At 44.0% G+C, this 26,427-nt stretch overlaps 1 protein-coding gene across 1 annotated transcript; it reads right to left on the bottom strand.

The window, feature by feature from the left end:
• Positions 1 to 7,386: 7,386 nt before the first annotated feature.
• ETHE1 (ETHE1 persulfide dioxygenase) lies at positions 7,387 to 19,524 on the bottom strand. Its single transcript, XM_075189593.1, has 7 exons — positions 19,391 to 19,524; positions 14,577 to 14,721; positions 11,593 to 11,741; positions 10,379 to 10,508; positions 10,158 to 10,247; positions 9,462 to 9,578; positions 7,387 to 7,939 (listed from the first exon to the last, which is right to left on the bottom strand). The coding sequence occupies exons 1-7, from the start codon at positions 19,478 to 19,480 to the stop codon at positions 7,893 to 7,895; spliced, it is 768 nt and encodes a 255-aa protein (XP_075045694.1). The 5' UTR covers positions 19,481 to 19,524; the 3' UTR covers positions 7,387 to 7,892.
• Between the last annotated feature and the right edge of the window lie 6,903 nt (positions 19,525 to 26,427).

Genomic DNA, 26,427 nt, shown 5'->3' on the forward strand with positions numbered 1-26,427 from the left:
CTGGTCACCAGATGGTGGGGCTCTGCATGTTATACTGGTCACCAGATGGGGGTCTCTGCATGTTATACTGGTCACCAGATGCTGGGTCTCTGCATGTTATACTGGTCACCAGATGGTGGGTCTCTGCATGTTATACTGGTCACCAGATGATGGGGCTCTGCATGTTATACTGGTCACCAGATGGGGGTCTCTGCATGTTATACTGGTCACCAGATGGTGGGTCTCTGCATGTTATACTGGTCACCAGATGGTGGGGCTCTGCATGTTATACTGGTCACCAGATGGTGGGTCTCTGCATGTTATACTGGTCACCAGATGGTGTGTCTCTGCATGTTATACTGGTCACCAGATGGGGGGTCTCTGCATGTTATACTGGTCACCAGATGGTGGGGCTCTGCATGTTATACTGGTCACCAGATGGTGGGTCTCTGCATGTTATACTGGTCACCAGATGGTGGGTCTCTGCATGTTATACTGGTCACCAGATGGTGGGGCTCTGCATGTTATACTGGTCACCAGATGGTGGGGCTCTGCATGTTATACTGGTCACCAGATGGTGGGTCTCTGCATGTTATACTGGTCACCAGATGGGGGTCTCTGCATGTTATACTGGTCACCAGATGGGGGTCTCTGCATGTTATACTGGTCACCAGATGGTGGGGCTCTGCATGTTATACTGGTCACCAGATGGGGGTCTCTGCATGTTATACTGGTCACCAGATGGTGGGTCTCTGCATGTTATACTGGTCACCAGATGGTGGGTCTCTGCATGTTATACTGGTCACCAGATGGGGGTCTCTGCATGTTATACTGGTCACCAGATGGGGGTCTCTGCATGTTATACTGGGCACCAGATGGTGGGTCTCTGCATGTTATACTGGTCACCAGATGGTGGGGCTCTGCATGTTATACTGGTCACCAGATGGTGGGGCTCTGCATGTTATACTGGTCACCAGATGGTGGGGCTCTGCATGTTATACTGGTCACCAGATGGTGGGGCTCTGCATGTTATACTGGTCACCAGATGGTGGGTCTCTGCATGTTATACTGGTCACCAGATGGTGGGGCTCTGCATGTTATACTGGTCACCAGATGGGGGTCTCTGCATGATATACTGGTCACCAGATGGTGGGGCTCTGCATGTTATACTGGTCACCAGATGGGGGTCTCTGCATGTTATACTGGTCACCAGATGGTGGGGCTCTGCATGTTATACTGGTCACCAGATGGTGGGGCTCTGCATGTTATACTGGTCACCAGATGGGGGTCTCTGCATGTTATACTGGTCACCAGATGGTGGTCTCTGCATGTTATACTGGTCACCAGATGGGGGTCTCTGCATGTTATACTGGTCACCAGATGGGGGTCTCTGCATGTTATACTGGTCACCAGATGGGGGGTCTCTGCATGTTATACTGGTCACCAGATGGTGGGTCTCTGCATGTTATACTGGTCACCAGATGGTGGGGCTCTGCATGTTATACTGGTCACCAGATGATGGGGCTCTGCATGTTATACTGGTCACCAGATGGTGGGTCTCTGCATGTTATACTGGTCACCAGATGGTGGGGCTCTGCATGTTATACTGGTCACCAGATGGTGGGGCTCTGCATGTTATACTGGTCACCAGATGGTGGGTCTCTGCATGTTATACTGGTCACCAGATGGTGGGGCTCTGCATGTTATACTGGTCACCAGATGGTGGGTCTCTGCATGTTATACTGGTCACCAGATGGTGGGTCTCTGCATGTTATACTGGTCACCAGATGGTGGGGCTCTGCATGTTATACTGGTCACCAGATGGGGGTCTCTGCATGTTATACTGGTCACCAGATGGTGGGGCTCTGCATGTTATACTGGTCACCAGATGGTGGGTCTCTGCATGTTATACTGGTCACCAGATGGGGGTCTCTGCATGTTATACTGGTCACCAGATGGGGGTCTCTGCATGTTATACTGGTCACCAGATGGGGGTCTCTGCATGTTATACTGGTCACCAGATGGGGGGTCTCTGCATGTTATACTGGTCACCAGATGGTGGGTCTCTGCATGTTATACTGGTCACCAGATGGTGGGGCTCTGCATGTTATACTGGTCACCAGATGGTGGGTCTCTGCATGTTATACTGGTCACCAGATGATGGGGCTCTGCATGTTATACTGGTCACCAGATGGTGGGTCTCTGCATGTTATACTGGTCACCAGATGGGGGTCTCTGCATGTTATACTGGTCACCAGATGGTGGGGCTCTGCATGTTATACTGGTCACCAGATGGTGGGTCTCTGCATGTTATACTGGTCACCAGATGGTGGGGCTCTGCATGTTATACTGGTCACCAGATGGTGGGTCTCTGCATGTTATACTGGTCACCAGATGGTGGGTCTCTGCATGTTATACTGGTCACCAGATGGTGGGTCTCTGCATGTTATACTGGTCACCAGATGGTGGGTCTCTGCATGTTATACTGGTCACCAGATGGTGGGGCTCTGCATGTTGTACTGGTCACCAGATGGGGGGTCTCTGCATGTTATACTGGTCACCAGATGGTGGGTCTCTGCATGTTATACTGGTCACCAGATGGTGGGGCTCTGCATGTTATACTGGTCACCAGATGGTGGGTCTCTGCATGTTATACTGGTCACCAGATGGTGGGTCTCTGCATGTTATACTGGTCACCAGATGGTGGGTCTCTGCATGTTATACTGGTCACCAGATGGTGGGTCTCTGCATGTTATACTGGTCACCAGATGGTGGGGCTCTGCATGTTGTACTGGTCACCAGATGGGGGGTCTCTGCATGTTATACTGGTCACCAGATGGTGGGGCTCTGCATGTTATACTGGTCACCAGATGGTGGGTCTCTGCATGTTATACTGGTCACCAGATGGGGGTCTCTGCATGTTATACTGGTCACCAGATGGGGGTCTCTGCATGTTATACTGGTCACCAGATGGTGGGGTCTCTGCATGTTATACTGGTCACCAGATGGGGGTCTCTGCATGTTATACTGGTCACCAGATGGTGGGTCTCTGCATGTTATACTGGTCACCAGATGGGGGTCTCTGCATGTTATACTGGTCACCAGATGGGGGTCTCTGCATGTTATACTGGTCACCAGATGGTGGGTCTCTGCATGTTATACTGGTCACCAGATGATGGGGCTCTGCATGTTATACTGGTCACCAGATGGTGGGGCTCTGCATGTTATACTGGTCACCAGATGGTGGGTCTCTGCATGTTATACTGGTCACCAGATGGTGGGTCTCTGCATGTTATACTGGTCACCAGATGGTGAGTCTCTGCATGTTATACTGGTCACCAGATGGTGGGTCTCTGCATGTTATACTGGTCACCAGATGGTGGGTCTCTGCATGTTATACTGGTCACCAGATGGGGGCTCTGCATGTTATACTGGTCACCAGATGGGGGCTCTACATGTTATACTGGTCACCAGATGGGGGGTCTCTGCATGTTATACTGGTCACCAGATGGGGGGTCTCTGCATGTTATACTGGTCACCAGATGGTGGGTCTCTGCATGTTATACTGGTCACCAGATGGTGGGTCTCTGCATGTTATACTGGTCACCAGATGGGGGTCTCTGCATGTTATACTGGTCACCAGATGGTGGGGCTCTGCATGTTATACTGGTCACCAGATGGTGGGTCTCTGCATGTTATACTGGTCACCAGATGGTGGGGCTCTGCATGTTATACTGGTCACCAGATGGTGAGTCTCTGCATGTTATACTGGTCACCAGATGGTGGGGCTCTGCATGTTATACTGGTCACCAGATGGTGGGTCTCTGCATGTTATACTGGTCACCAGATGGGGGCTCTGCATGTTATACTGGTCACCAGATGGGGGGTCTCTGCATGTTATACTGGTCACCAGATGGTGGGTCTCTGCATGTTATACTGGTCACCAGATGGGGGGTCTCTGCATGTTATACTGGTCACCAGATGGGGGGTCTCTGCATGTTATACTGGTCACCAGATGGTGGGTCTCTGCATGTTATACTGGTCACCAGATGGTGGGTCTCTGCATGTTATACTGGTCACCAGATGGGGGTCTCTGCATGTTATACTGGTCACCAGATGGTGGGGCTCTGCATGTTATACTGGTCACCAGATGGTGAGTCTCTGCATGTTATACTGGTCACCAGATGGTGGGTCTCTGCATGTTATACTGGTCACCAGATGGGGGTCTCTGCATGTTATACTGGTCACCAGATGCTGGGGCTCTGCATGTTATACTGGTCACCAGATGGTGGGTCTCTGCATGTTATACTGGTCACCAGATGGTGGGGCTCTGCATGTTATACTGGTCACCAGATGCTGGGGCTCTGCATGTTATACTGGTCACCAGATGGTGGGTCTCTGCATGTTATACTGGTCACCAGATGGTGGGTCTCTGCATGTTATACTGGTCACCAGATGGTGGGGCTCTGCATGTTATACTGGTCACCAGATGGTGGGGCTCTGCATGTTATACTGGTCACCAGATGGTGGGGCTCTGCATGTTATACTGGTCACCAGATGGGGGTCTCTGCATGTTATACTGGTCACCAGATGGTGGGGCTCTGCATGTTATACTGGTCACCAGATGGTGAGTCTCTGCATGTTATACTGGTCACCAGATGGTGGGGCTCTGCATGTTATACTGGTCACCAGATGCTGGGGCTCTGCATGTTATACTGGTCACCAGATGGGGGTCTCTGCATGTTATACTGGTCACCAGATGGGGGTCTCTGCATGTTATACTGGTCACCAGATGCTGGGGCTCTGCATGTTATACTGGTCACCAGATGGTGTGTCTCTGCATGTTATACTGGTCACCAGATGGGGGTCTCTGCATGTTATACTGGTCACCAGATGCTGGGGCTCTGCATGTTATACTGGTCACCAGATGCTGGGGCCCTACTTATTATTTGTAGTATAGTGATCATTAAATTCTATACAGTTCTGGTGGCACAATGTTGTATTTAATTATAAGTCTTTAAATAGCAATTTTCCATTACATTTACTGGGTGTGCAGGCCACACCCATACACTAATACACCGTCAGACAGGCTGTCATCATATTCAGCACCTGGCCAGTAATCCCTTAATCCAGCACTGCCTGCGATACAAGTCCTCTGCTAGTGTCCTCTGCTTATTAAATGTACAGGTGGGAGTTGCTATATACAAATAACAACATAGCCAACCCTCCCCGTACTCCTCCCTATGAGATCGCTGTTTTATATACAAAGCAGATATTTATACCAAGGAGCCCAGAAATAGCAAGGAAAACCAGTCCTATAGAGTAACCAAACTGGAAATGATTTTACTGCATTTGAATTCATCACACTGTAAAATACAGTAAGGTATTCATTACCAGTTATACCATAACTGTGTCAAAGTTTATTATAATTAAAATAGAAATGTTCAGAAATCTGATATTCAGTCACAGAAGTAAAGTACTACCTCTACATTACATTAACTGACACTCATCTCATGTTTTTAGGACAATGACAATATCTGAGGTCAAAAAGCTGAGACTGCAGTCAGTTGAGCTGCTGTGACCTCATTGACCCTGCTCCCCATGTATCATGTCAACCTCCTGCAGAAAATGGCCATTAGCATAAATGCTCCAGTTTTTCCATGACGATTATCTGGTTCCGTAATACACAATGTTAGATAGTAGCATTACTTGCCGTTTAAGATCTGTGGACATAGCTCAGGCCTATAAGCCATATACTATGGGCACTTTCCCCAGTTACCAAAACTTCAATGACTTGTAAAACATGCTGGCAACCAATCCGGAAACATCCCTGAAGCTGCTGATTTCTATATGGGATTTTCTGGTGTCATTTAGATCATTGGAACCTAAATGAAATTGAATATGTGTCTGAAAGCAAAATTATTGTAGTCCGTAGGGTAAATTTATTAAACTGCGGATTTGAAAAAGTGGAGATGTTGCCTATAGCAACCAATCGGATTCTAGTTGTTATTTATTTAGTGCATTCTACAAAGACAGCTAGAATCTGATTGGCTGCTTTAGGCAACATCTCCATTTTTTCAAATCCGCAGCTTGATAAATTTACCCCAGGATTGAAGGATGTTCATGCCTTAACCAAGGTGGTTGAATCAAAATCACTGAGGCACAAATTATGTCATCTGTACTCAACCACTCACAATATTAACACCTGGGGGTAAATGTATGAATATGCGGGTTCTTCAACACCCGCGTGTTCGGCGATTAAATTTCAAGTGGCGCTGCATTGTAAAGGGTTCCCTTCACAATGCAGCGGCACTTGAAATTTAATCGCCGAACACGCGGGTGTTGAAGAACCCGCATATTCATACATTTAAACCCTGTACTCTTAAGGGAGCATGAGTACCTGCGTTTGGAAACATCAGTGTCATCCATATCAGCTTCCTGTATGAGCAGGTATGTTTGTCCCAGGATGCTGACCTACATGTTTCAGAAACCCCAGGAAAATGTTTGTCTGTATTTAAATGGTTTTTGGCCTTTGTTAAGACGTGGTAAAGGGTTCACGTGGGTTATGGATGGAGAGTGAGGACGGGCTCCATCCATCAAGCCCTATTTTGTTTATCTTGGGCCTTCAGCCTGAGAATAGGCTAATTAGCACTTGCACCTGTGTAAGGGTGTTAAAAAGCAGTCAGGCTAGACATCCTGGCTAATACAAAAGTGGAAGCTGCTCAAATCAATTTATAGGCCATAACAGGTGCTGAAAGGGTGGGGTTATCCTAAAAGGAACATACACACAACATTTTTTCCCCCAGCACACTGCTATAGCCAGCAACAGATCTGCCATTTCTACTGTAGATAAAAATGCAAAAGTCTTTGTTGCACACATTTGCAAATGTATGTTTAAGCCATCCGCCACGCCAAGGCGCTTTTGCTAATAGGATGGTCCTACTCTAAACAATGAGAGTCCCATATATTTGGGCCATACATATGTGTTTTTAAATTGAGAGCCAACTTACCAAAGAGGTACCCCAGAAGCCTCCAAACAGCAATTCAGTGCCAGTACCCCCTCTCAGCTACTGACACCAACATCCTGGCTACTCTGCCTGGGGGAAGGGACTGCAGGGTCTGTATCGGAGAAAGCCTTGTGTCAGTTGTCAGTAAACCATATGTGCTGGAACTTCTGTTTTTTGGGGTTTTTTTTAGTTTGATAATCAGAAACGACTTATGTTTGATTTTTCGGCTGCTGTACATCACCATCTACACCAGGAGATGGCGTCTGTTCCCCTAACCCAGCTACATACACACTAAATATATATATATATATTTATTATTTTAAACTACAAGTATATTTTTGGACTGTGGAAGGAAACAAGAGCACCCAGAAGAAACCAGTAATATTACAAGGAGAACAAATTCCACACCAATATATTTTATTTCATTATAGATGTTCATGATTATGATACGCAGACATTTTTTTTTCCAATCAGATCTCTCCACTGTTGCAGCTTCTGCTGTGTAATTAATCAAAATTACAGCAAATATGCATGAAAAAAAGTGCTTTGCATAGTTCATTAACATCCTGGACATGATGGTGGCTGTTTCTATTGATGTGGATGGAAAGTTCATTGGCGTCATAAAAATAATCATTTACATATATACAGAGATGTGTGTCCCTTGTCCAGCTGTGAAAGTGATCATTATTGATGAAATATTTGGGCGAGTTGTCAAAAAACAAACAAAAAAACCCCCTCGATACCTCCACCCCCCCCTCCCACACCCCAGAATTTCAGTGCAGTTACTAAAACCACCATATTAAAAATATTTTGATAACGCTCCACATATGCCTTACAAATAAAAAAAAATAAAAAAAATTCCTGATTTTTTAGGCACTATAAAAGATTTCTCTGTCAGCGAGGTAATCATTCATCCTGAATGCCGCATTTTAAGTTGGCCGGGACGGCAATGTCTGGGGAAGAGAATAGATGATGGAAGAAAGAACACTTAGTATAACGTTTACATGTTGCCAAGAAGACTTATCAAAAAAGGCATTTGTTCATCATCATCATCATCACCATTTATTTATATAGCGCCACTGATTCTGCAGCGCTGTACAGAGAACTCACTCACATCAGTCCCTGCCCCATTGGAGCTTACAGTCTAAATTCCCTAAAATACACACACACAGACAGACAGAGACACAGACTAGGGGTCAATTATGATAGTAGCCAATTAACCTACTAATATGTTTTTGGAGTGTGGGAGGAAACTAGAGCACCTGGAGGAAACCCACACAAACACGGAGAGAACATGCAAACTCCTCACAGCTAAGGCCATGGTCGGGAATTGAACTCATGACCCCAGTGCTGTGAGGCAGAAGTGCTAACCACTGAGCCACCGTGTTGTGACAAACTTCACCGCTACCTAACTAGGCTGATTTATTTCTAAATTAGAAGTTACTAACTGGTCTGTTTTGCACCACATATATAAGCCAGATCTGGTTTTTCGTTATTGCTACAAAATAAGATTTCTTGAAATAAAGTCATCTACACACACACAGTGGAGGCAGCCATCTTGGGGGCTCAGCCAATATTCACAAGTCTGTATCCTATCAGGTAACTAGGAACCAGTGACATCACTGAGGAATGTTGGTGTCAGTAATGACTCTGGCTCTAGTTGAACCGACAGGCTGCATACTGTGTAATGCTGCTGAATCCTAGTGAAGAGAGAGTCTGCATGATCAGAATTATTGGCCCACGAGATCCTCATCTCATTATATCAATGCTTTAATAGTTTAAAAACTATTTAAAAGAAAAAAAGCAAACTGTGGTATAAGCACAGCATACATTAGCACCTACAAGAGGAAAATTAAATACACACACTATGGATATGTATATACAGTACATTTAAAAGGTTAGCACTGTAAGCCAAGTTTCGTTACTATTGTCTCCCGTTTGTGTAAATGTTAAAATAGTGTAAATGTCATAATGCCTAGTACACACTGATTACTTGTACAGCACTGCAGACATTGTTGGTGCTTTATAAATAAATAATATTCTAGTTGCGATACCTGTTGCAGGGAAAAACCATTAAACCATGGTGACATCTAGTGTTCACTGTGTGTATTGCACAGAAAAAGAAGACTGGTTGATGCAAGTATAGACCGTTGTAGAACAGTCTGAGAAATATGTTTCCCCTTTTGAGGTCTTAAAATAACCCAAAAAAACCAAAACTGTATTATGCTGTAATAAAGCCAAAATTAGATCTTCAGTTTCTTGATTGCTGCTAAGACAATATTTACACAGCGATTGTTATTTCAGCCGAGAACCTTTTCTATATGTACGTTATCCCCTTACAGTGTCTCACCCTCCATTATTAAACATCGCCACATCCGCTGTGTGCGCTGCACCTTAAGCGCTGGCATTGTTTTCTCTAACAAAATTATTACACTACCAGATTTTCCCCCCGATTAGCGATTGTGTGGTCCTCACCTATCTGCGCAGGTCTACGCAGGTTCAAATTATTCATGATCGTCACAAACTCGGCCTCACTCTTGGTCAGTCGCGGGTTCAAGCGTTTCTCCTCCTCTACGGTCGTCACAGTCTGACCTGTAACAAGAGGGAAGGGGAATCAGATACCAGAGCCAGGAGAGGAGACTTGTGTGTGGATTTTACACTCAGCTTTTCACACACAGGGTTAATCTCCTGTCACATCTGCGAACGCCATTTACAGGGGTATATGCAGGATTTGCAGAGGGGGGGGTTTCCACACCACGCAGTCAGTGGACGTGACCAGCATGCATGGGGGCGTAGCTATAATTTTAGACAGTGCTTGGCTGCTCTCCAACTCTACCTATCCCCATAATATACATGGGCAATGCTGCGTGCACTACTGCTAGGTGCACGCAGCTATCTCTTTAGAGCTGTGTGAAGCGAGGGCAGGGTCCAACCACCTCAATTATACAGTGCCCCAGGCTTGAAGGTGGGTTTCCTAGAACTAGGAACCCGCCCCTCGGTTTGCCTATGATTTAAACAGCAGGTCTCCAAATCATTGCTTTGTCCAAAAGACTTTCAGAGCAGGACATGACTAGTGCCGAGACAGAACCAGTAGTCTGGCGAACAGTGATAGAGAGGAGCTTGACTAACCCTATGCATCGTTCTCAGTCAGTGCCAGGTTGTAGGACTCACCCGTGTAGTCATGAGCTGGGTACAGGAAGCAGTTGTCGGGCAGGCTGAAGATCTTGCTGTGTACTGATTGATACAAAGTACTGGGACAACCTGCAACACACGTCAATAAATACTGAGCGGTATAAACACAGAATCTGCTGGAAATATTTTTCTTGTGTTAGCAGGGACAGGACGGGACCCCCAAATAGTGAAGCCCTGGAGGGTGGGCGGTCAGGACGTACCTTGCTGGAAGTCTGTGCGCCCACAGCCCCGGATGAGTAGGGCATCCCCCGTGAAGGCCATGCTTTTATCATTCAGCACGTACGTGAGGCACCCGTCTGTGTGGCCGGGAGTGGACCGAGCCTCCAGGGACTGCAGAGCACACACAGGTTAGGAAGGTTTAAAGCCACGTTTGTTCTCCCAAAACCACACACCCCTATTGGCATGTCACACCCCCCTTTTCAGTATGCCACGCCCTCTTTTTCACCATGAATACACTCTAATTTAGTACACTCCATATACTCACGTCCCCCCCTGTCTAAACGCCCATTCAATTATTTATGTGGGAGAAAATAGAGGCTTCATAATGACCAAGAGGCAAAAGTAAATACAAAATGAATATAAACTGCTATACTCCGTACATCGTTTTTGAGACAATGCTGCTTTATGGCAGAGATATATAATACCTATAATACCTTCCGTTTTAAGACATATATTGCTGTAATCTCCCTTTAGCCCACCTAGTCTTAATTATTCTTCTACATGAAATATATATATATATATATACATATATACACACATACACATACATACACACATATATACACACATATACACATACATACACAGACACACACACAAATGATGCTTAGTTGCCTATTTTTTTAAATTTACGAGGCAATGCTAATTTAAAGCAACTACTGTAATTTAGTACCTAAGGAGCACTTGTTCCTTCCATGTTGCCGCCCGCACCCTACCCTTAATGGATTATTCTATATGAAAACAATAAACAATGGTTTGTACATAAAGCAAATGCAGCCCTGTAGGAATCAATGTCATCCCGTAGGTGGCAGGATTTCCTATCTTGTGTGATCAAGTGCAATTAGATCTAAATTGATCGTTACAATCATCATAGGGGTAATAAGTCTGCAATTTATGTCCTGTCTTGTTGAAAATGACCTCAATAGGCAACAAAAATCAGGCTTTGTCTAGTTTAAAGCTTCCCCCTTACAACCAGTTTCACATGGGATGTGTTGTGTTGAGTGACAGGTAAACAATCTACTGATCCCTATTTTGAAGCTGCATCTGACTTCCAGTGATCACAGCGGAGGACAAAGTTCGACAGTGAAAACACAACCTCCAGTTATTAGGAACCCCAAGAAAGTAACAATCCCTCTTACGCCGGCAGTAAGAGAGATCGGACCCCTCACAGCAGAACACGTTGTTATATACTCACAAAGTTCCCAAACTTGATGAGATCTCCTTCCTGTATGTGGACGTCAGCGAGCGCTCCGCTGTCCTTAGAGATGACGCTCTTACTACCAGGTAACAGCTTCTTCAGGGCCCCCGTCCCGGTAACGTGATCAGCGTGGCAATGAGTGTTGGCTGGAGACACATGGGAGGAAATGGAGAACAAATGAGGGGACAGAACAATGCTGCGCTGTATTACGGAACATTACCTAAGATTAAATTAGGAAACCTGACGCTCTCCAGCTGTTGTAGAGTTATACGCCCCAACTACAGAGCCGCTGGTGGCCGACCCCTTGCCTACGGACGCAGGTGGCCGACCCCTTGCCTACGGACGCAGGTGGCCGACCCCTTGCCTACGGACGCAGGTGGCCGACCCCTTGCCTACGGACGCAGGTGGCCGACCCCTTGCCTACGGACGCAGGTGGCCGACCCCTTGCCTACGGACGCAGGTGGCCGACCCCTTGCCTACCGACGCAGGTGGCCGACCCCTTGCCTACGGACGCAGGTGGCCGGTGCCAGTATCCTAATCTTTCATTATTTATTTGCTTCTATCCAAATTGTATGTTCGAATCATGTTTCTAGAGCCCACTCGGAGAGCATCTTCCACCACCCCAACTCGACAGATAAAAAAATCAAATGTTCAAAGGAGAATTGCTGGCAGTTCACTTTCATACGAATAATCAATATATCTTTAAGGACCGTGGTGCCTAAAGGTTAAAGATGCTCACTGACCCCCGTGAACTGGTTTTGGTTTTGGATCTGGATTAACTTCGTGTTTTGGTTTTGGCAAAACCACCCTTGTGTGTTTTGGTTTTGGATGTTTTAGAAAAAAATCCTAAAATATGCTAAAAATCACATACTTTTGCTCTTTTTTTGTTCCTACATTATTATTAACCTCAATAACACTAATGTCAAGTCATTTGCAGTCAATTTTCACCACCTCACAGGTCACAATATTATTTTCATACACTCTCGGACAAATACTGCAGCGACCTGGCTGGATGGTAAGCGACAGAGCAATGACACAAACACACGACAGTTCCTAGCAGGGTCCAGCCAAGTCAATTATACAGTGCCGCAGGCTTAAAGGGAGGTTTCCAGGCACTAGGAAACTCCCCCTCGGTATGCCTATGGTTTCTGTCACTGGAGCCAGTTTTCAAAAAAAATCTTGGCATCACCATTGCACTCTCAAACCCATCTGCTGGGTACACTATGTAACTAGACGAGGCAAAGTCTAATCTTTTTATAGAGTTATGCAATTTACCTGGGGGAGGGGGGGTTGTCTACACCTAAGTGACAATATCACGCCATCCGTTTATAACTGGATACATGGGCGTATAAACTGCTTTTATTGTGCTATAACTGCCTCTGCTGGTCACGTAGCTTCCACTTTAAACAGCAGCTGCAGTGGATTCTGGCTGGATGGTGAGGGGTTAACGACGGCTGTGTTTTCTCCAGACACCGGTTCATTTTTGAGCCCTAGGTTAATTGATTTATCCATTTATTATCGGGGAAGTTCAAGGTTTACAGTTACCCAGTTTATAGAGCTCTCCAGTAAACCAGTAACACAGGGTGCACGGAGACAAAGGTGACAACACAAACTCTTCTCCGACTTAATCGAGTAGCTGTGTTAATGCAGAGCGAGCGCAGTGTAGAAGTAACACCTGCTGTAGAGGAACTACAAGACCCAGCATTCGCCAACGGTCAGTGGTGCTCAAAAGCTAAGGACACGAAGGTGACCAAAAACTGCCGTACATTAACCCCCGCATTCCCAGAATCGTTTTAATAAACACCAAATTTGTTAGTTCGCTGCAAGTACAAATGCTCTCCGGGACAAACCATGTTACAATGCAAGGGGTGCAAATGAGTTTATTATTTTGCACATAAGTTGAATATTGTCTGTTTTTTCATCTAGCACACAAATACTTGACAGCTTTATTTTTTACACTGAAAGTTAAAGTTGATCTAGGACATGCCCTACCCCAACTATAAATCTGTCCCCACATTTTATATTTACCTCCCCCTCTAATGCAACATGGTTTTGCCCAGGTGCAAAGTTACTCCTTGTTTATGCTTTGCTCTCCTTAATGACTCAGGACCTGCATGAGCAAATTTCGACTAAACCCTCGACTGAACCAGCCCTTAAGTGACATTTATTTATACGGAAAAGGGTAGAAAAACTTTAACTATGTTGCCAAGTTGTAGTTTGAATCATATGTGGCAATGGCACTAATGAGCTCACACTCTGCTCCCCGTTGCCTCCACATTCCATTATTAATCATGTTAGAGTTTCATTTTCTGCATTATAAGCTATAAAGGACACATTGTATCATTGCAGTCAGTAATATGGCTATAACTATAGAAGTAGGAGGAGCCAGAAAATGTGTTTGTGATTAACCGATTACTCCAATAGGTTGTTCTCCAAATCCTGGTGTGAGTATTCGGAATGGGCAGCCTGTCTGATATAGGTCTCCAGTGGCGCACGCAGGGGGGGGTTTCTGAGTCTCTAGAAACCTCCCCCCCCCCTGCGCGAACTAAGTGGCCACTGTCCTATACAGCAGCCGCGGCGCTGTCAAAGAAGCGTCTGCGGCGGTGCTGTATTGTATACAGCACTGCCGCAGACGCTTCTTAGACAGCGCCGCGGCTGCTGTATAGGACAGCGCTGGCGAAACGGAGCTGCTGCTCTCTCTCGTGTTTTATTTTGGGTTTTTTTCTTCGGTCGGTGGGGGGAAACAACCCCCCCGACAATCCTCCGTGCGCCCCTGGTCTCTGTCTTGTACCCAGTAAGCCGTGCTATGGCACAATCAGGGAGGTGAGCTGTGACCTCGTAGCCAACACACCGATATAATTTACAGATCGATTTTATCTCTCGTTTGCTGAGCATCTGAAACTCTGTTCCTGAAATTTATTCACTGCCTGTACTGTATTCTTTGACTTGCAATACTGATCATATCTTAGCGCAAACTATACCTGCATAGACCATTTTCAGGCCAAGATCCTGAATGAGTTTTGCATCTCGATTAGCCGTTTCCAGCACGGGATCGATCAGAACAGCCTCCTTACTGGCCACATCAGCGAGAAGATAGGTGTACGTACAACTGACTGGCTCAAACAACTGCGGAGACAAAATTCAAATAAAGTTTGTATTAAAAAAAAACAAAAAAAAAAAAACACACAACTAAGGATCAACTACACTAACAATATAACCCAGTTCCTAGAATATAACAAAACTCCCAAAACGTGTCCTGCAAACCATTACACTATGTACAGTTTATTTCCCTAACATTAGTGAAAAATATAATAAGACATCTTGTAAAAAGAAGACTGATAGGAGGGTTGATTACATTACACCTCTCTATCTTAGAATTTTTGCATACCATTAAAGTATTAATATTCTATGCTTACACATACTGAGCTCTGCAAATACTACTTATCGGATACACCGATCAGCCACAACAATAAATCCACTGACAAGTGAAGTGATAACATTGATTATGTCGTTACAATGGCAGCTGTCCAGGGGTGGGATATATTAGGCAGTAAGTGAACAGTTCTTGACGTTGATGTGTTGGAAGCAGGAAAAATGGGCAAGCGTAAAGATCTGTGCGACTTTGACAAAGGCCAAATTGTGATGGCTGGACGACTGGGTCAGAGCATCTCCATAACGGTAAGTCTTGTGGGGTGATCCCGATATATAGGGGTTAGTAACTACCAAATGTAGTTCAAGTAAGGACAACCGGTGAACTGGTGACAGGGTCATGTGATGTGTGTGGGGAGCAGAGGCTAGCGGCCCATCTGGTCCAATCACACAGAAGAGCTGCTGTAGCACAAATTGCTGAAAAAGTTAATGCTGACTATGATAGAAAGGTGTCAGAACACACAGTGCATCGCAGCTTGCTGCGTATGGGGCTGCATAGCCGCAGACCGGTCATAGTTTCCATGATGACCACTGGACACGAGCGCCAGAACTGGACCATGGAGCAATGGAAGAAGGTGGTCTGGTCTGAAGAATCACGTTTTCTTTAACATCATGCGGCCGGCCGGATGAGTGTTTCGTTTACCTGGGGAACAGATAGCACCAGGATGCACTATGGGAAGAAGACAAGCCGACGGAGGCAGTGTGATGCTCTGGGCAATGTACTGCTGGGAAACCTTGAATCAAGGCATTCATGTTGATGTTACTTTGACACTTACCATCTACCTAAACATTTTTGCAGACCAAGTACACCCCTTCATGTTAATGGTATTCCCTTAAGCAGTGGCCTCTTTCAGCAGGATAATGCGTCCTGACACACTGCAAAAATTGTTCAGGAATAGTTTGAGGAACATGACAAAGAGTTCAAGGTGTTGACTTGGCCTCCAAATTCCCCAGATCTCAAACCCATCGAGCATCTGTGGGATGTGCTGGAGAAACAAGTCTGAGCCATGGAGGCCCCACCTCACAACTTACAGGACGACTGAAAGGATCTGCTGCTAACATCTTGGTGCCAGATACCACAGGACACCTACAGAGGTCTTGTGGAGCTCATGTCTCGCGGGGTTAGAGCTGTTCTGGTGGCACGAGAGGGACCTACACAATAACGTTTTACTGTTGTGGCCGATCGGTGTGTATATAGCCGATATTCTATATATGCTTCCTGTTCTGTTAAAGCTTAATAAATACATAATATTCCTCATACTTTAACAACATTCCTGCTAAGGGGCGATTTCAGGTGCCTGTAATTCTACCTGCACTTATCTTTGCTTCAGACAACCAACTGGTTACTATTGTTGGGGTTCCAAGGAAAAGTTTTGTATGTGGTAGAATTTGAAATCTGCCGTCACGGATATGAGTGATGAACATTTAATGTTTGGTTGACCAATGTGCAACATCTAGATGAGAGTGTGCCCACCTCAATTTTAGTACCTTTATAAAATATAATTAGACCCAGACTTCGAATTTCTAACTTGTCTGTCCCAGCAAATGTCCCCATTTTTCCAATACTGACCAACCACACAATAACATTCCTCTCTTTTTTGGCATGTCAGATTTAATTTGTACCATCTATCCCTACTCTTTGTAAATGAATACAAATTAGTATTAGTACATTAAATTATTTGCAACCCAAAAAGAGTGTTAGAAATGGAATTCAGTAAACTTGACATGATGGGGATTTTAGTTCTCCGAGGTCCTCCAAGGCTGCTTCATGTATGACCATGACTAGATGCACCAACTGACCAGCCAAGAGCCTTAAAACTATTTTGGCAACTATTGGAATATAATCGGTGCTGCGGATTCATGGTTAGAATTTTCAGGTGTACAGAATTCTACTGGAGCTTCCACAGCTGATAAAAACATGGTACTCAAACTAATTTTTAAGCTCTAGGTTACAATGTTCAAGGAGAGACTCACTAAATAAAAAAAGAGAATGCGCTAAACACAAGAGGATAAATCCAAACAACACAATATAGGGAATAACCCTGCCCAATACATTATCTAGTAGGATAGCAAAGCACTAAAACGTATAATAATAGTATAACAATACAACATCATCATCATCATTTATTTATATAGTGCCACTAATTCCGCAGCGCTGTACAAAGAACTCATTCACATCAGTCCCTGCCACATTGGAGCTTACAGTCTAATTTCCCTAATATAGACACATGCTCACAGACAGACAGAGAGGGAGACAGACAGAGAGGGAGAGACTAGGGTCAATTTTGATAGCAGTCTATTAACCTACTAGTATGGTTTTTTTTGGAGTGTGGGAGGAAACCGGAGCACCCGGAGGAAACCCACGCAAACACAGGGAGAACATACAAACAACATGGTGTAATATACCGAAGGAGTTTATAATCCCAGCCACAATTAACAAGGTACACAACGTACAATTTACTGCTTTTCCAAACTATACTGGACTATTTTGTATTGTATTACTGGTACGATATATATTTTCATTTTCAAAATTTAGTTTGTTTTGGAGGTTTCTAAAGTTTTGTGCAAACTTGTATGTGCCTGGTCATAATTTTATAGCTTGTATTTCCCCCCACCCCCGAGTGATTTGCCAATCCTGTTTATGGCAATGTACATAGAAAGACTATGAAGGGGTATTCAATTGACCGCAAGATTTTTTTTTAAGACCGCGTTAAGTCATTTTAACGCTGTTTTTTTGTATCATTTTCGAGCCCGTTAACTTTACCTGCAATTCAATTACATTTTTAACGCTCCGGGTTTTCTTTAACAAACGGTATTCTCGCGCTCCAGTAGAAGGTCTATTGAAATTATAGGGTGTGTGAGAGGCAGCCGCATTAAAGGCTGTTCAATTGTTTTTTAACGCAGCGCGTTAAACGGGCCAATATATTGTTTTATCTCGCACCTCTTTGGGGTGTGATAAAAATAAAATACCTCTGAAAACTATTTGAAATCATGCAATAATGAGAAAAAAAGATAAAATACGGTTATCACTAATGCCTAACATGTAAAAGTTGATTTTCTTGTTAAAAAATAATGAAATAAAAAATTAAAATCACTAATTAAATATATTTATGTATGTTGTTGGTACAAATACATGTACTAATGTGTTTTGACATGGTATAGATGATTCTATAGTAAAAAATATAGTTAAATAAAAAAATATGCTAAAGAAAGTACTGTAATGTAGATATTATCAACTAGAATGGTCGTGTAATGCAATAAAATGTATGAAAATGTAGCCAGTCCTTTTTTTGTGTGTTATACATGACCGCGTTAAACACTCCCCTTCACTCCCCTAAATATTTGCAAACACAATGATTAACGCGCTGCGGCAGTGTTCCCTCTTTTTCAATTGAATTTTCACGAGTTTTCACGCTGTATTAACTAAAAACGGTCGCTATAGCAGTTAAAAACCCGCGGGTGATTTTTTTTTATTATTTTATTTTTTTTAACACGGGGGGGAAAAAAAAATCTGGCGTTCAATTGAATACCCTCCCTATATATTGCTTTTCATTATGAATTTTATATTGCAGAAAGACTGGCTGAACACATCCAAGCTGGGTCCTTACAGTAAATGATTGTTGGTCCAGGTTCCCCCGAGAAGTGCTAATATATTATTATCCGGTCTGGTTGGATCCATTCCAGGATTTCCCAGTCACCGGGCTGAATACAAGATATGAATTTGCAGTATGTAATATATATACACATACACCCCACCCCGTGACTTCCTTCTATACTGTCTTACTACTAGGTCTTACAAAACCTTCATTCTTGCTCCATATCCGCCTTCTATACAGGTCCTGATCACCCAGCAAGGAGACAGGGGGCAGAGACCATACTGGCTGCAGACTTGTAGCCAGTTGCAGTGTTACTTTGTATCAGGTTTGGAGTGAGAATATATAAACAACTTCCTCTAAGAAGCAAAACACTACATGCTGCAACTGCTGTCCAATATATATATATATATATATATATATATATATATATATATATATATATATATATATATATATATATATATATATCCTACTGCAGGATCAGTGTATCCCTAGATGTCTGTGTATTCCTCCTACATAGTGCAGTAATATCTGCATATAAGTAGCAGGAACTGTTATAAATACAAAGCCCAGGACTCTCCCACTCCCTACAGCCAAACTACAAAGGTAAAGCAGTCCCAGAGAGCTCTTTGGGTGGACATGCTGGGATTTGTAGTTCCCCAGGCTGTCCAGCTTCCCCAGCAGCTCTCTCACACCAGTGTGGGTGTCAGGAAGGAGTCTATAAAGCAGCTGCACCCAGTCAGCAGTGCAGGGGTTAATCACACACTCACCTGTCTGAAGATCAGTCCTCTCCCGGCCGCCATGATACTGTAGCCCCGACTAGTACCGACCAGCACCTTGCCGAGCGCTGCAGACAACATAGCGGTGTGTGGCCGGGTCCTGTATATACTGTGACAGTGATACAATGTATCAGGCCTGGGGATCTCTGGGGACACGCCCACGCCAATCAGAGGGAGGGGGCGTGGCTGCCGGCTCCTACTGACTGGTCACGTACTCTGCAGCCTGGGGGGGCCCTCCCGGGACTTGTAGTTCCACAGCAGCTACTACATGAGCACATGACACCACTTGTTATAGCTCCTGAGCATCTGTCAGCATTGTATAGTGTCCTTATTTTCAGAGACAGTCCCTTTTTTTTAAAGATGAGTCCCTGTCAGCTGCACATACATCTGTTTTCCACATGTTAGATGCAAAACATAGTATATTATAGCATATATATATATATATATATATATATTATAGAAAAATGTTGCATTATTATCAAATTAGTGCCCCTGTAGGTCAGAGTGATGTACAAGTATCTTATACTGAACTCTTTCTGTCTAAGATCTCAGTCTTTGCAGGTTTGGGACTGCAGTGGTTCAATGCAAGGCGGAAGCAAGAGCACTAGGCAGAGCTTCAGCCCATACCGCATCACCACAAACCTGCACTTGGGGGGCGTAGCTCTGAGGTCTGCTGTCCAGCCCCCTCCCCGTGCGCTTAGCCTGGAAATTCAGCATAGGGGAGTTATACCAATATGTAATGATCATGTATTGGGGTCATGGCAGATTATATATATACCACCCTATGTCTAATGTAGTGATGGCCAACAGGTGGCCCTAGGGCCAACAGGCGGCCCTCCGAGCTGTCACCTGCAGCCCCCAGTCCGTCCTGCTTTATTGTCCGATTTTTTTGTTATAGCTTGTAACACTTTGTATACAATGCCTGCTGTTATATTATTACAGATAGGTGTCTCTTTCTTTGATTAAATGTATTGTTTTAACTTATTACTAAGATTAAGGGTGACGTGCGGCCCTTTTAAATATTAAAGGGACGCCCATGTGTCCGCTGATGTGTATCTAGAAAGTACAGAAGATTTAATGCACAACAATGTGTCCTTGGAAACTTTTTTTACTGTAAAACATATGAGCAGATCTGTTTATTGGAACTGATTGATAAATGACGATCTGTTGGCAAATAGCCACGTGAGCTGTCTAACTGCATAGAGCCGATCATTAGGCCAGGCAGCCGACCAGCATTATATGACCAGCGGTCCATGCAGTGGAGTCAGCCAATTACTGCATCTATATACTTACTGCAGCAACCGTCCAATCCTGAGTCCTCGGGGTTGACCATCGTGGGACCCACGAAAAACACCAGATTGGTGCAATGATCTGCCCCTCTGGGACTAGTATAATGAAACGGTGACACTGTCGTCAGAGAATGAATTCATTACACACTAGGGACATATAATAATAAAAAAATATATAATAATGTGTCAGTTTGTGATCGTCTAACCCCAAAGTTTTTTTTCTTTTCTTTTTTTTACTAAAATCTATGAGGCTGGTCATCAATCATATTATAAGGAGTGCGTTAGTCAAACTAATAGTTCCTCTTGTAACTGAGTCCGTGATCTCTCTGGGGGGTATAAAAAGTAGGTGAGTATGTTTGTTTTCTGTTCTAAAATTAAGTGAGTCCAACCCTAAGGTAATGAGGAATTTAAGTCATGGCTTGCTAAAGGCAAAATTAAAGATATAAACTAACTTTGCTCACATACTACCGAAAAATAGGTTCCATCAACTGACATCAGACCTGTCCAAGGGATTGTAATTTCCTTAAATGCTCTGTGATCTTTCTTCCATATGTAATGGGTGGCTTAGTGGCTAGCACTTCTGCCTTACAGCACTGGGGTCATGAGTTCAATTCCCGACCATGGCCTTATCTGTGTGGAGTTTGTATGTTCTCCCCGTGTTTGCGTGGGTTTCCTCTGGGTGCTCTGGTTTCCTCCCATACTCAAAAACATACTGGTAGGTTAATTGGCTGCTAACAAATTGACTCTAGTGTCTGTGTGTATGTTAGGGAATTTAGATTGTAAGCTCCAATGGGGCAGGGACTGATGTGAATGAGTTCTCTGTACAGCGCTGCAGAATCAGTGGCGCTATATAAATAAATGATGATTGAATAGTGTGTTTATAGCCCTTTAAAAGGCAGCAAAGCCTCTTTTACTGTTGTAGGTCAGGACAGTTGTGTCCATGGTAGTTGGCTGCATTTAAAGAGATGTCCGATGACTTCAGCTTCAGCCCTGGGAGCAAGATTCCATTGATTCTTTTTCAAAACATGCACTACAACCATAGCAGCCAATCAGCAACCAGTTCTTATCTGGCGATGCAAATTAAACAATAAGAACGAATGTCCAATTGGTTGTTATGGTTGTGATGAATGTGTACACCGTTGAGCAATGTTATTTAATAATGCACAATCAGCGGATGTTATTGGGAAATAAGTTGATGTAACCAGGACATCCGGGTGGCTTGTATTAAAGTTGGTGGGACTACAGTGGACTAAATGCTTCGGTCTGTTAGCCACTTATGGACATATGTCTTGCCTTTTTAAGGTATATTCACTTTTAGACATCTAAAGGCAATGCAAAGATTCACTTTGAGTAATATTGATGCTCAATTAACAATGTAACAATGTTTATATTGGTTGCCAACGCGAATTGTTATGGAAAACATTTAATCACATCTTTGACATCATTAGCTGTAAATGCATTCTTGTTTATTCATTACTAATTAATTCCCTGTGTACATACATTTCCTCCTGAGCTCTGGACCGTAATAAACACCACTGGCAGCTAATTATCTCTAAAGCACACAGGAGCGGTAGGATTCTGGGCATCTGCCGGGTTTAGCTCCACCTACCACGGAAGCGCGGGGTCTAAGGCTACAAAGGTTTTCGTCAGGGACCCACTTGCAAGGAGGTTTGGTCTTCGCTGTTTACACCACAACGCAGGTCGCGGTTCTCTGGATGGGTACCAGGCGAGACTGGCAGGAGAAAATTGTAAAAGTTTTGAGGCCATATGCACACTCCTAAAATCCAAGATGGCGCCTGTCGGAAGAGGCCATCCCTGCCCACCGGACCCTGGTAAGTAAGCCGAGTGGTCCGGTGTGCGACAGTAATTATGTAGGTCACCTCATATAATATGGACAGCTACAGTGATTTTAGAGGTTGTGTAATTTAATAAATTTACTTAGTCATTTACAGTTCAGTGAAATGTGAAACCTCTAATTCCTAGTTTCTGTCCTTGGGTCCTCAACGATCTGGGTTATAAAAACACAGACCTATAGGGGAATTCAATTGGCAGCGTTACGGGTAAAAGCAGCATGCGCATTATTTCTATTATTACAGTAATAATGCGCATTATTATCGTTATTACGGTAGTTTCAATGCCGGCTTTCTGCTCGCAGCTCCCTGAGCTGCGAGCAGAAAGCCAGGTTAAAACTACCGTAATAATGGTAATAGGTTTAATGCTGCGCAAATTCGGGGGAAATAAAATTCCCCCCTTAGAGGCGCCATGGGTGTAGGTAGAATAAAATGAAGACGTATTAGGGTAAAGTGTGTGTTATGTGAATAGGACGTTGATATGTGTATTTGCGTAGCTGGAATGAGCCATAAATTGAGTTATCTCTAGGACAACAAGGTGACAGCCAAGGAAGTTCAGAATCCTTAAATCCAGCCGATTATCACCACTAGATAATAATATGTCTTGTCAGTGTGTGTAAACAATTACAAGTCAGCATGATCTGTCCATTTTAAGCCAGTTAACCCATGCAGGGCCATCCGTAATGATTATTTACCGTTTATTGCGGTGGTAAAAAATCGCTTATTGGCTGCAAATATAAAAAAAATACATGGCAGACGTAGCTTTGCTTTACTCAGATGTCCTGCCGATAATACCCGGTGTAGTAAGTGTTGACTTACGGCCTCCTGGGGCCGTCTCTGCAACTGGGCGCATGCGCAGTGAGCCGCTTGACCTGGACTTGGTCATAATACAATTCTATTATACTCTATAATATATAGGATACTACACCAACCATGATATGGAATATGGACACGTTCTTAAGACAAGTTTTTTGGGTTTTAGAAACTTTTTTTTATTTTTTTAAAATTAAAATGTACTTATATAGTGTACAGGGTAAGCACGGACGCCGAGATCGGCATCCAACCCAAAACAAGAGCAGAAGAGTTTGGCAAAATGGACAAAACCAGAACAATTCTCATGGACAAAACTTGACACAGAAGTCTGAAAAAATGACGGGGAGCAAGGGACGCCCCCTTCTTCAAGCTAAACACACTCCCTTAGGCTATGGACCCACATGTTGGGGGGAGTCCAAAAGTTGTCTTCAGGATTTCAGAGGATTCTGCACTTTCTAATGGTGATTCACCTTTCATCATCATCATCATCATCATCATCAGCTATTTATATAGCGCTACTAATTCCGCTGTGAGCAAGTAATTGCACTTACTGTGCTTGAACTTGACCACAAGGGTGTATAGTGGTAATGAATATAGAATTCCCCAGCACTCCACACTCACATGCAGCTGTGATAGGACCTAACAGACCACAGACTAGTTTGAGTACATCAGTGACATGAAAAAAAACAAGTGGAGAAATCTAAGCGCTTGTGGTATCTCTCAAAAATAAACATTTAAACTCATAAGCGTCTCTGTGGTTCCTTATTCCTCTCAAGGTGATTGCTCCAAAATTACCATGAAAGGAGATAAAAAGAACCACATAGTGTAATACAAAAAAAACACCAAAATGATAAACAATGTGCAAACAAACACACTCTTATGTGAGTATACAAAGTGCACAATTAGGAAAAAGTGGAAAAAATTCCAAATAAGTGAAGATCCATCTTCCTTCCTGTGTTGTGCAATTCAAGTTCTCCAACGTGACCTCCCCTAGTGGGGTTACACTCACCAGACATCAAGAATGAGATGACCTTTATATAAAGTGTGCTTGTGTCTCCGGATGAAATGTTTGCTCAGATTGATTCTACATAGGATGGCATAAAACCGCATGAAAAGATGGAAAAGGAGTGAATGCTGCGTAAAATCGTTTAAAATACATGAAATTTTAATTATACTTGTCAACATTGTGCTGTTGGCATCCAGGAGATCCCAGGGAGGGGGTGTGGTCTGAAGGCGGAAAGGGGACGATGGGACGGGGCGAATCGCCTTATTTTGGCCCCGCCCCGCGACAAAATCGTCATCTTGTCATGGAGGAGGGGCCAAAATGAAGCTATTCTCTGAGAAACACAGAATTTTGGCTCCCGATGGGTAGGATGCGGAAGACTTGCCTACTCTCCTAGGAGTACGGGAGACAGCGCAAATAAGATATAAATGTCCCCAGGGTATAATTGATGCTTATTTGGATCAAGATGGTTAATCCGGTAGGTAGTCAGCATCCAAGGTAAAGTCTAATTTTTCCAACGTGTTTCGACCAAAGATTTTTTTCAAGGTGGATGAGATATACTGGCTCAAGCTCCATTTATCAAGTGCCAGTAGCTATTGTGCTTTCATAATTATATATGCAGTAAAAACAATTACAAACAATAAGATGGCAAATGAATCCAATGTATCTCAAGACCTTTATTGCTGCTTTTAAAGTTAGTTATTTGTATCAAGAAAAGGTAATCATTTCAACTACACCAGAACGCTAAAGACTAGTTCTCAGTTGTCATGTTGAGGCTCAGGAAATAGCCAATAGTTTTGGTGACGACGCTGCAGAATAGGCAAGGACTGGAGAGACCATGGTTTGTGGTACAGAAGATAGAGAGACGGTAACATCGATTCGCCTCTGCGCCCCATAAAAGTTGCTGCCATAGACCGGTGCCTACTTAGGCAATGAGTTATCCAGCTCTGCATATAACACCCAATAGAGACATATAAAAAGATATATAGGATATTTCTAAATGACAGCCATAAACTAAACCTCTCCATCTAAAATTACACTGCAAACCCTTTTAATTTACCGCAAGCGAGGCTACAAGGCAGAGGGGGGAGGATTCTGGGAGGGATGCGTGGTGCTGAGACACACGTACACAATGGTCACACCTCTCACTTGACACTAAGGTATTCCTTTCAGCTACTGTTACAAGTGTCAACAATGTTCTGACATTAACCCTTCCTTCTCCGGGCAAGGAGCCCCTGAATGAAGCTCTGGACATTGAACCAGGCAAGAGCGACAGACTGCGGCTTGTAAAAACCCGATTTAACCCTTTCCACTGCCGCAAATCCTTGCGTGATACAATATCGCCCACTCAGAGTGTGGAGCATCGTTGCAGTGTGTGCGTGTCTGTCTAATTACAGCCTCACATTCTTGCTTTCTGTCTACGAAAGATGATTCAGCATTTTCCTGCAGCACTGGTGATACGTGACTTGCTGGCTCACACTGAACACAGGAGATTCCCTTGCTGGTGGACGCTGGGAGGGTTGTTTTCGATATACACAGGCTGGACTTGGGTGTCTCTGTCATATCAACTGATACATGTTATAGCAGGAGAATTATTGTAATCCATTAGTGACAATACCAAGAATGACAGACTAAAACAGGCACGTGAAAGGCATTGATGAAAACATGAGCAGTACTTTTTCCTCTAAGCTGAGCTGGCTGGAAGTGATAGGGTTAACTGTTTGATCTAATTGAACCCGGCAGTAAAAATCTGCAGTTCAGGGAAACTCTGCATCCTAAGGCAGCACGGGGACTAAGTGGTTAGCACTTCTGCCTCACAGCTCTGGGGTCATGAGTTCAATTCCCGACCATGGCCTTATCTGTGTGGAGTTTCTATGTTCTCCCCGTGTTAGCGTGGGTTTCCTCCGGGTGCTCCGGTTTCCTCCCACACTCCAAAAACTTACTAGTAGGTTAATTGGCTGCTATCAAAATTGACCCTAGTCTCTCTCTCTCTCTCTGTTGTCTATGTGTGTATGTTAGGGAATTTAGACTGTAAGCTCCAATGGGGCAGGGACTGATGTGAGTGAGTTCTCT

The sequence above is a fragment of the Mixophyes fleayi genome, chromosome 11 (genome assembly GCF_038048845.1).
Source record: "Mixophyes fleayi isolate aMixFle1 chromosome 11, aMixFle1.hap1, whole genome shotgun sequence".
Classification (NCBI taxonomy): domain Eukaryota; kingdom Metazoa; phylum Chordata; class Amphibia; order Anura; family Limnodynastidae; genus Mixophyes; species Mixophyes fleayi.